Source organism: Anolis sagrei, chromosome 4, assembly GCF_037176765.1.
Source record: "Anolis sagrei isolate rAnoSag1 chromosome 4, rAnoSag1.mat, whole genome shotgun sequence".
NCBI lineage: Eukaryota > Metazoa > Chordata > Lepidosauria > Squamata > Dactyloidae > Anolis > Anolis sagrei.
The window spans coordinates 158,868,974-158,882,523 of record NC_090024.1 but is presented as its reverse complement, the minus strand read 5'-3'; the positions used below and the strand labels follow the sequence as shown (position 1 = coordinate 158,882,523).

General features: G+C 38.8%; 1 protein-coding gene across 1 annotated transcript in view; it reads right to left on the bottom strand.

Moving 5' to 3' along the window:
* Nucleotides 1–12,849, bottom strand: part of ADGRL4 (adhesion G protein-coupled receptor L4) — a 143,144-nt gene extending 130,295 nt beyond the window's left edge. The window contains exons 1-2 of the mRNA XM_060773795.2: nt 12,217–12,849; nt 10,689–10,853 (exon numbers count right to left, since the gene is read on the bottom strand). Coding sequence (XP_060629778.2) covers nt 10,689–10,853; nt 12,217–12,337 — 286 coding nt within the window. The 5' untranslated portion in view covers nt 12,338–12,849. The remainder of the gene's footprint in view (nt 1–10,688; nt 10,854–12,216) is intronic.
* Between the last annotated feature and the right edge of the window lie 701 nt (nt 12,850–13,550).

The window sequence follows — 13,550 nt, the reverse complement described above, 5'->3', positions numbered from 1 at the left end:
AGTTGTAAAATAAAAAAGCAAAGTGGAAGAAGACATATAGGTAATATCTGTGGGGAAAAGATAAAGGGGAAAGATAGATAGGCCAGAATGTGAGAAAGAAAATGAATGTAATCAGGAGCTCAGTGAGGAAAAAGGCAAGGAGAATGAACATGAGAGTTGCAGAAGAAAAAGGAAAATATTTAATAGTGACACGGCCTAATAACACAAGATGGAAAACAAATATGTCTGAAATTGTGGAAAAGAAAAGAATCGATGCAAAATGAGGAAAGTTTACACCAGACCCGATGACAATATTTTCCTTTTGGTATATCTGGAAGAGCTGATCTTGTTTTCCAGCAGAAATTGATTAATCTTTCGGAGTATAAATTGTCACTGACAATTACAAAAAGATCTTGTGGCTGCCTTATCTCCATGCTCATACCCTTTCGCCTTGTGTAGCACAAACAGTTTGGCTTTGCAGTCCTGACGGAGTATAGGATGTTAAAGTAAGCACTGTGATCATACTGTTTACTTCGATATTTTGTGTTGTGTCAGTAAAATGACAAATTGACAGTCAGGAAGTTAGGAAACCAGCAGAGCTCAAATGACAAAACAGGGAAGCAGCAAGTATGTCGGCCCATTTTTATTTCTAATGAGCTAAGGGAATTCCCAGCATTGCATTTCACTCGGTGTTCTTGTTGCCTGCTGTTATTCAATAATATTTTGATTGTTTATCTTATAGGAGTTATATGTAGCACTGAAGTTTCATTTTTCTGTAGTTTAGATTTGATTAATATTCTGATTTAAAATTCTATTCCTAATTTAAAAAGAACTTTAGTCCTCTAACTTGTATTCCTCATCTGATTTCTTATCATTCTATTTGATATCTGTTTAATCACCAGGTTTTTCATAATGTTGGCCAGTTTTTCTTACCCCTTTGTTACTATGATCTATTATAGCAATTTTACCAAAAAAGTTTGATCTTGAAAACCAAACGTTTTGTTCAACATGTGTGTAGAGGATTTAGTAATCATTCCCTATCAAGAAAACACTGAAAATAAGGACCCTGACTTACATCTCATTTTATTGTGATGATATTTTGATCAAATCAGTTGGTGTCTTTGTTTTAACTTTTACTGAAAAACATTACAGCAGGGGTCCTCAAACTAAGGTCCTCAAAAACGGCCCTCCAAGGTCATTTAACCAGCCCTCGCTCAGAGTCAACCTAAGTCTGAAGCCACTTGAAAGCAAGCAAGCAACAACAACAATCCTATCTCAGGAGCCAAAAGCAGGCTATGTTCCATTGAAATACTAATAAGTTGATAATTTGTTAAAATTGTTCTTCATTTTAATTATTGTATTGTTTCTAGGTGCTTTTTGCACTACAAAAAGATATGTGCAGTGTGCATTGGAATTCATTCATTTTTTCCAAATTATAATCTGATTCTTCAACAGTTTGAGGGACTGTGACCTGGCCCTCTGTTTAAAAGGTTCGAGGACCCCTGTATTAATGTATTATCTATATTTTCCATGACTAAGGCCCCTTCCACAGAGCTGAATCAAATCTCACATTTTCTGCTTTGAACTGTATGGCAGTGTGGATTCAGATAACCCAGTTCAAAGCAGATATTGTGGGATTTCCTGCCTTGATATTCTAGGTTATATGGCTGTGTGGAAAAACCCTAGCATTGTATCCTTTCCACACATGCTGTCTCATCATTTCAAGGGAACTATTTGTAAAATGTTTCACTTTCTCTCTCTTCCTCCCACTCCTTTGTTGGCTGCAAATCGAGTTCAAAGTGCAAATGTAGCTTGCATTCACTTGACATGTGAAGAGGGGGGAGAGGAGGGGGGTAGAAGCGTGCCCTTCTCAGAAGGCTGAGGCCTCTTTTACACAGTTGTATAAAATCCACAGTGAACTGGATTATATGGTAGTGTGGAGTCAGATAATCCAGTTCAAAGCAGATATTATGGATTATCTGCCTTTATATTCTGAGTTATATGGCTGTGTGTAAGGCCATGAGGAAAAAGCAAACTGCTGCAGCTTGTCCTGTATTGTGTGGTTTTCCTTACTGGTGATTCTACAGCAGCCTAAACTCTGATGTTACTTGGACACATTTGTCCCTTTTTTCATCTATGAAACATTGGAAAGCTATGATTTTCCGAGATATTATGTGCAAAAAACTGCCAATACTCACACAGTAAAAACTCCAGAATTGTTGTTGTTTCCATCTTTCTCTTTACACCACCCGTCTTTATTCCTTTCTTTGTCCTTCTCTTTTAAGTCTATCCTATTGGAAGAGGAAGGAGCCCCCGGTGGTGCAGTGGGTTAAAGCACTGAGCTGCTGAGCTTGTTGATCGAAGGGTCGCAGGTTCGATTCCGGGGAGCAGCATGAGCTTCCGCTGTCAGCCCTAGCTTCTGCCAACCTAGCAGTTCGAAAACATGCAAATGTGAGTAGATCAATAGGTACCGCTCCGGCGGGAAGGTAACGGCACTCCATGCAGTCATGCCGGCCACATGACCTTGGAGGTGTCTACGGACAATGCTGGCTCATCGGCTTAGAAATGGAGATGAGCACCACACCCCAGAGTCAGACATGACTGGACTTACTGTCAGGGGACTACCTTTACCTTTACTATTGGAAGAGGAACAGATCTCCTAGCAGTCTGAAATTGTCACTTAAATAGAGCTTTTCAACTTAAGTTGAAAATATGTATGAAACTGGGCCAAAGGTTGCAATTGCCCAGTTTTTCAGCTAGTGTATAAAAGATGTTGGCCAGTTCTATTTTGAGTTTCACTAACAATGAAAAAACAGATTTCTTGATTTGGTGATATGCACAGCTGAATTAGTGTTCTTTATGTATGTTGTTTAAGTGGCAAGTACACTTAAACAACATACAAGTACAAGTGCCCATCTACATATAAGCACAATCACAATGGCCCTATTTAAATGGTAACACTGAAGAGTTTTATGGGCAAAGATTCCAGTGCTCTGAAGCATGGATAAACAGTTGATGACCCACCATGGAATATAAGACCAGACACAGAAAGTTGGGTTAAATGTTGTTGTTGTTCATTTGTTCAGTCGTCTCCAACTCTTTGTGACCTCATGGACCAGCCCACGCCAGAGCTCCCTGTCGGCCGTCACCACCCCCAGCTCCTTCAAGGTCAGTCCAGTCACTTCAAGGATGCCATCCATCCATCTTGCCCTTGGTCGGCCAATCTTCCTTTTGCCTTCCACTTTCCCCAGCATAATTGTCTTCTCTAGGCTTTGCTGTCTCCTCATGATGTGGCCAGAGTACTTCAACTTTGTCTCTAGTAGCCTTCCCTCCAATGAGCAGTCGGGCTTTATTTCCTGGAGGATGGACTGGTTGGATCTTCTCGCAGTCCAAGGCACTCTCAGAACTTTCCTCCAACACCACATTTCAAAAGCATCTATCTTCCTTCGCTCAGGCTTCCCTAAGGTCCAGCTCTCACATCCGTAGGTGACTACAGGGAATACCATGGCTTTGACTATGCAGATCTTTGTTGCCAGTGTGATGTCTCTACTCTTTACTATTTTATCGAGATTGGATATTGCTCTCCTCCCAAGAAGTAAGCGTCTTCTGATTTCCTGGCCACAGTCTTCATCTGCAGTAATCTTTGCACCTAGAAATACAAAGTCTGTCACGGCCTCCACATTTTCTCCCTCTATTTTCCAGTTGTCAATCATTCTTGTTACCATAATCTTGTTTTTTTTTATGTTTAGCTGCAACCCAGCTTTTGCGCTTTCTTCTTTCACCTTGATTAGAAGGCTCCTCAGCTCCTCCTTGCTTTCTGCCATCAGTGGTGTCATCTGCGTATCTGAGGTTGTTAATGTTTCTTCCAGCAATTTTCACCCCAGCTTTGCATTCATCAAGCCCCGCATATCGCATGATTATGGGTTAAATACGAGCCACTTTATTTGACTGTTGTTATAATTAAATCAATTGGACCTGAAAGGAGCAAAATGGAGGAGCAACCTGATGTGGATCCAGCTGGGGTTGGGTGTCTAGTCTAGAGCTAAACACCCAACACAGCCATATAACTCAGAATATCAAGGCAGAATAACCCACAATAACTGATTTGAACTTGGTTATCTGAGGGCCCTTCCACACAGCCCTATATTTAAGGATATCAAGGCAGAAAATCCCACGTTATCTGAGTATGGATTCAGATAACCCAGTTCAAAGCAGATATTGTGGGATTTTCTGCTTTGATATCCTGGGATATAGGGATATGTGGAAGGGACCTTAGACCACACTGCCATATATCCCAGTTCTAATCAGATAATGTGAGATTTTATTCAGCTATGTGGAAGTGGCCTTAGACTACCTCCTCAGCCTTCAATGGATCTTTCAAAAACCTACCTGGTTAACTGACATTCTTTTATTATATCCATTCTATTATCAGGCTGGATCTACCCTGCCCTTTATCCCAGGATCTGATCCCAGATTATCTGTTTGGAACTGGATTATATGAGTCTCCACTGCCACATAAGCAAACAATATTACAAGTCACCAGATTGCAACCAGATTATTAATACTGTGAATAGAAAACACTAAAATCCAGCAGATATTTTAGTGTCTTCTATTCATAGTATGGCCATTTTCATTCTTGCCAAAGGAAAGGACCAAACTGACTATTCTTTGTCAGTTTCCTTTCTCTCTTGCTGCTCCTCCTCACCCCATAAGTCTTCAGATGATGTAAGATATTGTGAAGAATGCTACCATTTTCGAGCATGAGCAGGATTCCTTCAAGCACTTAAATAGAAAGAAATGAAGGCCTGGTTTCATAGTACGTTACACTTGTGCGGAATTTAACTGCGAACTGCCATTTCTCCCCACTGACAAAAGCATACCTTTTGTAGAGGCTGAATATTACTTTGAAAGCAACAAGAACTATAGCTTCTTTGATTATTGCAACACAAAGCCCTCGAGTTCAAAGTGAAGCAAGGAGGTATTTAAATGACATCATTAAGGAGATCATTAAAAGGTAGCTATTAGTGAACAGGTGCAAAATTGTTAAATTGATGCTAATGACAGCAACAGTGAATGTAACCACCTCACTAACTTGCATGATTATACTGAATTTAGGTAGCTGCAGTTTATATGTGTGCATGAAAGAGAGTTTGCATTGATGATGGCAGAGCTGCTGTTGTAGGAATAAACAAAGATTATACATTGAAAGCAAGTGACCATTTATCTCCAGAACAAGAAGACTTTCTAGGAGAAACACACAAGATCTGACATATCATTAAGACACAGCATTGCTTCACATATTTTAGTTTCAAGCTAATTACTACGGTGACTTTCTCTTACTCCTTTTAAGAACCTATCCAATTACAAACAGATGGCAAATGTGGTCTTAAAAGAATATAGAGAATATTAACCGTTGTTGTGCAATGTGCCACCTTCAAGAAACATGCATTTTCTTTCCAAGAATGTGCCTTATTATGCTATCCAATTCTTATGTGTAATGCAGCAGGAAAGGCAGATTTTTATCTAGTTAAAATACATCTTTCCTGCATTTCTTGAACACAAAATGTTCAAGAATGCTAAGAAAAAGATTAATAAAATAATGGAAACAATACACACTTAAACAGGGCTGGGGTTATCAATTATACTCAGCAGATGTTTGGATCCATGTAACCACCAAAAATGCTACTTCTACACTGTTCACTATGGCAAAGAGACTTTGACCACATACCATCACTCTGAGGAATTGTGAGAAATTGAAATTTGTATTGTCAGATTGTGGGACATTATATTGCCAATGCTTACAAAGGGCCCTTTCACATAGCCATATAACCCAGAGTGGTTCCAGATAGCGGAAAAGTCCGGTCCAATGCCGGTTTAAAAAATCTGGGTCAGGCTGGACTTCTGTCCCCATACTGGTAACCCCCCCCCCCCGCTTTCTTGGGGGGGGGGTGTCCAGTTAACCCAGACACCAATAACACCCCCCCCCAAGTCTTAAAGAGTAAAAATTATTTACCCTTCTGCCAGCCCTCTCCTAGTGCATGGAAATGATGCGCTAGGAGAAGGGAGGGCAGGAGCAGCTTTCCTCCCCCCTTTCTCCTTGTGTGTCATTTCTACATGCTAGGAGAGGGCTGGCGGCAGGGAAATGCCAGCTGGGTAAGTGATTTTTTTTTTACTTTTTAAGGCTTTTCTAGGTGGGTTAGAGAGGGCATTAAATCCCTCTTGGATATTCCAGGTTGAATAAGCCTAGAAAACGCAAGAGGGCTGTCTGGACTGCTTCTCAGAAGTCCAGGACTTTTGAGGGGGTGGTCCAGGCACTATCTATACTTGGCACTATCCAGGCACTATCTATACTTCCAGGGTTTACCTGCTTTGTGTTAATTTAATGCAATGTGAGGCGTTGTTTGGATGCCCCACATAAAATCTGTGAAGGTGTGCATTTTCCACTCTGTGTGAATGCACTTCCCGAATATCAAGGCAGAAAATCACACAATATCTGAGTCCACACTGCCATATATTCCAGTTCAAAGCAGATAATGTATTTTATTCAGCTGTGTGGAAGGGGCCTAAGTCTTTACCATATATTGCAATTACACATGGATAAAACAGGAAAAAATTATTTTTCTATCAGTAAATCAGAAATTTGCAACCATTGCGCAATCTTAAAAATATTTATTTATTTATTTACTTTATTTATATACCGCTTTTCTCAGCCCTCAGGCGACTCAAAGCGGTGATTTATTCAGATGTAATTTCCATTAAGCTCAGTAGGATCAGGTAATAATTGAAAAGGTATAAATATAAAATATGTAAAAATATAAAGCTTTTAACAGAATAGTTTACCTTATGGATTTCTTTTCAAAATATTTATTTACAAAGATGGCCATCCCATTGTATAGACAGCCAAGAAGGGGTTTCAACCCTGGTTCCCCAAGCTGGTTTAACACCCAAACCACTAACCCTTGCTAGCTCCTCAAGTAGTAGTTACTTGGTACTCCAGTAGTTCTTCGTTCTGAATAAACATGCATTGCATTACAGTGATGATCACCCATTAACAGTTTGGTTCTTTAAAAACAAAACTCTACTGAGTTTAGTGGGAATGTACATAGGATTACAGGCCAAATTCACAACAACATCAGAAGTTTCCAGTTAGTATCTGAACCGTAGGCCTAAAAACTAGCAGAGTGGGGACCAAAATACTACCTCCTGAGATGGAACTGCACAGCCATGGACACAGAGCAATGCTACTTAAAAGATTCTGTTCTTACTATGCATTCAGATGGAGTGAAGAACTCACTTGAAGGAGGACTAGTGTCAAATGGCAATTTAGTGGATAAAGAACACATTATTCAAAATCCTAACCACCAAGTAATTTCTACCAGAATCGGTAAATCTTAAGCACACACAGAAAACCATCCTGGCAATTTCATTTCCTGTTGTAGGTGTAGTATCGATTACAATGGGAATAGATGTTTCACAAATAATACAGAGCTTGAAAAGTAACTATTGGGGCTATATCTGCCAGTTCCACTCAACATGACCACTGGCATGCCCAATGCCAAACCTTTTAAAGTTCTGATTTATGCTCAGATGTACCATTGATTGTTGTGATTGATCACGATATTACAACAATGGAACACATATCAAAGTTTGAAAGCTGAATGGTTCAGTTGAAGAAAAGCAATTTAAGTGAAAATGGCAAAAGAACAGTATATTTATCAATGACACATGTTACTGTTCTCTCTTATAAACTTTCTCAGCAAAACAGAACTTGAAAGTCCCGTCCCCACCCCCCCGAAAACTCCAACTGAGTCACCCTTTTTTAAACATTGAGTTTCTCAAAGTGAAATATGGAGTAGTATTGCATAGTATTTTCCAGTTCAGAAAAATATGGCTAAATCCGCCAATAGTAAAAAAACAGCCAGTATACAGGCAGTTCCCGAGTTACAAATATCCAACTTACATATGACTCCTAATTACAAATGGGGGTGAGACAATAGTGAGAGGAAATCTACCTCTAGGAAGGGAAATTTGCTCTTTGTAAGAGTTCGCATGGGAAGAGGGGGTATCCGCTGAAGCTTTCTCATCAATGCTTGTTTCCATGACAACCCAAAATGTTCAAAATCCAATTGTCACAGGAACAGAAAGTGAGGTGAAATTTTCTGAACAGGGGCACAGACAGCAAAACAAACTCCACAGGGGTATTAACCCTTCCTTTTTTTTTTTTTGGCTGGAGTCCCACTTTAAAATGTATTTGTTCCAACTTACATACAAATACAACATAACAACAAATCTACAGAACCTATCTTGTTTGTAATTCAGAGACTGCCTGTATATTATAGTTTATTGAAAAAGTGATCTCAGATGCATTTGTTCTAATGAATTCCGATCTCATTATTGCAAAACTATATCACAATTTAAATACTTTCTTTAGCAATGATTGTACCACCTGACATCCGTTGGGAAGTATCAGCCAGTAAAAAAAGTACCAAGGCATTGACATCTCTGGTCCATCCTTTGTTCGGGTATCAGCCAGCATTCCAATGTCTTAAATCAAGAAACAGCTTTCTAAGATCTACAGAGATACTCGCAGGAACACCTCAGCAAGCGAGAGTCCAAAAATTGCAGACTAAAACCTGGAACTTCAATCAGTGGCTGATACCAGATGAGAAACTCCCTCGTGGGCACCCAGAAGACTGGGTGACTTGGAAGGTGCTGAACAGACTGTGCTCTGGCACCACGAGATGCAGAGCTAACCTTAAGAAATGAGGCTACAAGGTAGAGTCCATGTCATACAAGTGTGGAGAAGAGCAAAGCACTGAACACTTACTACAATGCAGTTTGAACCCTGCCACATGCACAATGGAGGACCTTCTTACAGCGACACCAGAGGCACTCCAAGTAGCCAGCTTCTGGTCAAAGAAAATCTAGTATAATGCCAAGTTTTTAACTTTGTGTTTTTTAAAATACATTATAACTGTACCCTCAATTCACTGCTGAATAAAATAAAATATTTGTTAACATTAACAGCCTTTTGACATTTGTTCTGAGCATAAAGAACAAGGGGCATAAACTACCCTCTTTTTTTGTCGTGTCAGGAGCAACTTGAGAAACTGCAAGTCGCTTCTGGTGTGAGGGAATTGGCCGTCTGCAAGGATGTTGCCCAGGGGACACCTGGATGATTTGATGTTTTTATCATCCTTATGGGAGGCTTCTCTCATGCCCCTGCATGAAGAGCTGGAGCTGATAGAGGGAGCTCATCTGCCTCTTCCCGGATTCGAACCTGCGACCTGTCGGTCTTCAGTCCTGCCGACACAGGGGTTTAACCCACTGTGCCACAGGGGGCTCCATAAACTACCTGAAATATTGATTTTAACAAGCAAATTAGGTATTATCTTACTTTATTAGATATGTGACAGGAAAACTCTGTTTATTTTTACTTCTGCATGTTGGTGTTAAGAAACTTAAGTTTGTAGAAGTGAGTTGAAATGGGAGCTACTTGTTCATAAACCTTCCTCTAAGGGGCCTTCCACAAAACCCTATATCCCAGAATATCAAGGCAGAAAATCCCTCAATATCTGCTTTGAACTAGGTTATCTGAGTCCACACTCAGATAACGTGGGATTTTCTGTCTTCATATTCTGGAAAAGGTATGCCAAATAGCTAGGTCATTGTTGTATAAAGTTATAGTTATCGCAACACTCATTGTGAGATGAATTGATATGATAATTTTTTGTTGTTATTATTGGTGTTATTCTTCTTCATCAAAATGGAAATCAGAATGATGAAATGAGCTGTTATCTTTTTGGAAGTGCATTTACTTAGTTTGTACATTTTTACATAATTTTACCTAAAAATTAAAGATATATTGGTGACATTGAACAGATGTATCTCTCTTTCACCTTTTTTTCTCCTTCTTGGTCTACATATCAAGATCACCACCCTGTTCATATAGTAACTATTTGTTTATTTTCCCACAAAGGCAATACTCAGTATACTTTCAGGTTTGTTTTACATTATATAATGTGGAAAAACTTGACTATGAAGTACCTCTATGAGAAATTGTAATATTGTATCCACCTTCACTGGTTTTTCTAGGAAATCTCTCAGTCTTTTAAAAGAACTCCCAAGTTTGCAGCAGAACATGTTTATTATTCTTCAAATAAATGGGTTTGGCAATAAATGTTGTAATGTTCTCTCATCTCTTGACAGATTTGTTCTTTTTTAGGATGCCAAACAAGCAACCAAGTATCCAGTGAAACCTATTTCCCACTATTCTCATTTTGCTTTCCCACTTTTATTTTCACAATGGCACTCAGCTATTGCTTGCACAGTTCTCACTGGGCTGTTTTTCTCGGGGAGACCAGTATAGGGCCTCTTCATTTTCAAAAGACTTCTGCAAAATCTGGGGTTCCTTCAAATATGTTGGTACCTCCCCTTTGTTTCTCAGTGGTACCAATTGAGCTCTAATCTAGCCAGATTCACCACCTGAGCCATCCTGATGGCGGTGACAAATTTTCTAGAATATACTGAAAATACGCAAACATGTAAATTAATTAGATGACTCATTTTATTTCCTTGTGTCTATATTTGATGCCATCCTGTGTCATAATTTACAAGGTGGTCAAAAAAATAGATGTCCAATAAGTACACTAAAAAGATACAACATAGCAAAGTGTTATAAGGTACTACACGAAGACAATCATTCCTACCATAACAGCCAATTGTATTTGGTCCATTGATGCCTCGTCCAGTGAATCCTGGGCTACAATAACAGCCTTGTATGCCATTGTGCACTTCACATTTAGCACGTTCATGGCATGTCATAGTACAGTTCTGAGAGGAGTAGCTCATGTCCAGCAGTGTGGATATAAATGCTAGATGGAAGTAAAAACAAACATTATATTATCTCAAACACTGATTTTTTCCCAAAAAAGTTCTCTATAAGCGTGTTTGGAACATTTTGACACAATTTTCAAAGAGAATTTTGGAAGAAGATATGCTCTCTTAAAGAAAATGGAAAATCCAGTGTCAAACAGATTTATAGTCAATCCACCACATTAGCTATGGTTAGGGGCCCAAGAACCCCCTCCCCATCAACCATCAAAGTGAAAAACTACAAATAAAAATGTTTTTTTTTAGACCACACTTGAGAGAGCTTCTCTCTAGGAATGTCTAGGTCTTCCAGCATGACTCTGTGGTTCTTCTACTGGACACTGACCATAAAATGACATTTTTATGCATACCTAGTGCAATGATAGAAGCGTACAACTTCAGTTCTGAAAATTTCCCTGTTTCTCAAGACTTAGCTATAGAAAAGGTCTTTATTCTGGAGTATGCTAAATGGCAGCAAACAGGTTTTTATCTAATCCTTGATTCTGTGTCCTGAAAACTGTCCTTCAAAATATCCTAAATGATGAATTTATTTTATATCATAGCTATTGAAGAGTTGTCTAAATGAAGAATTCAAAAACAATTTCTAAACCAATCAACATATGAAATATGTAAGGATTAAGAAAAGAATTGTTGATACCAAGGCAATCTAAGCATGGTTACTCTCTGAATTCAAGGGGGCTTACTCATTAGTAAATGTTTTGGGGACTGAAAAATATAAATTTGATAAAATTACCAGTTAAGATTAATTTAAATAATTCCCTAATACACGAATAAAAGATTAATTACTCCAACAAAAAAGAAGCTACTTTCTCTGAATAATAATCACCAAAATATTTTAAAGGTTAAGATTAAACAACTTTGTAGATATATAATTCAGATCTGTCCTGTTTCTCTATTACTTTATACATTATTAATGTGTTTCTTCTTTCCTACAGAGAACTTCTTAAGTTGTTTTTCTTAAGAAAGAAAAGATGTTGGCTGTTTGGGTGATGTGACTTTACTTTGACCAGCAGGCTAAAATTCACATCGCACTGTCTTCTCAACATACAACCAAATTGATTAGTGAGATTCTTGTGAGAGAATCACTTCAGAGAGAAGGTTTGCATGCCCACTTTCTCTACACATTGTGAAATTTCTTTGCTGAAGTGAGCCAGTCAAATCTGGAGATTGGCATATCAATGGATATTCAAAGTATTGATTAAAAATATGATCTCCAACAATATATAACTATTGGGCTAAATCTCCTTTTTGTAAATGCTATGAAACATTGTTTCCTTTACTTTTCACTTTATTCTTAACCTTCATCCAAAAATAGAATAGAATAGAATAGAATAGAATACCTACCTAGGAGCAGCAGAAATTTCATAGGCGATGCTTCTAGAAAATGGTCAGTCCTGAGACCTTTCATGACAAACAAACTTATCCTGCTGGGCACAGAATGACCATGTGCAAAATGCCCACACATGCCCACTGCAAGAGTAAAGTCCTGGCAAAACTGGAACTCCTAAACTGCCATTTGCCCTTTAATATATGTCTTGAAATATCTTAAGGGCTGGACAAGGTAAGTGTGGATGATGAACAGCAAATCAGCTGTGAGATAAAAACAAGGAAAAAGTTTGTCTGGAGGAGAGACATAAGCACAGATCTGGAGCAAATGCAGTGAAAGATCAAGTTGAAGACTTCAGGAGAACACAGGAAAGGGATGCAGGGCAAACATTTGTGATAGTCCACAGTTTGAAAATCTGTTTGATCTTGGATAGCTGTGCTCTTGAATGGCTGTAGACCAAGATTTAAAAATGATCATTAGTGGAGGTAAAGGAGCTGTCCGCATCCCATCATCCTTGCTTGGAGCTCTTTTATCTTGGCAGGATTTGTGAAATCTGTATTTACTCTCTGTTTTGTTGATTACTGAACCATTTCCCAGCTAAAGTCTAAAATTCTGTCACTTTAAGAGCAGCAGCATGAGAAGGAGGTACAGGAAATCCACTGAGACTTCTTTTGTATGGAAAACAAAGATATAAAGCTGTGGGAGGAAGTAAGCAGGAAACTGAATGTGCACCATGGAATTTCAGAGCCAGCAGGAAAACTTAAGTGAGAGAGTTCTTGAGGCCTTGAAGGAGGTGATGTAATAATAGTAAGAGGATGCAAGAAGTGGTAAAGAATACTCCATTTTAGAGAGGAGGGAAGATTGACAAAACCTGTGTTACCTCTAACAAAGAGTGAAGATAAACAATACATGCACACATACATAACCACATGTGCCTTATCATATACATGTATCTTAAGATATAAGCATTGAATATCTCTTATCTGAAATACTTCTTTTGGATTTTGGATGTTTGGGGATTTCAGAAAACCTGTATTTGCATATAATGACATATTGTGGTGGGACCCCTGTTACAGTAGTCTAATCGGGATGTCACCAAAGTATGTACCAAAGTGGCTAGGTCTGATTACTCCAGGAATAGGTGCAGTTGGTGCACAAGTTTTAATTATGTAAAGGTGATCCTAGTTACCTCTACCACCTGGGCTTCCAGATTTAAGGAGGAGTCCAGAATCAGCCCAAACTGGGTTTTGAGGGGAGTGTAACCCAGTCTAGCTCAAGTTGTGACCCTATTCCTTGAGCCATCCTATGAGAAACTGTTAGCACTTCCGTCTTGTCTGGATTAAATTTCAAT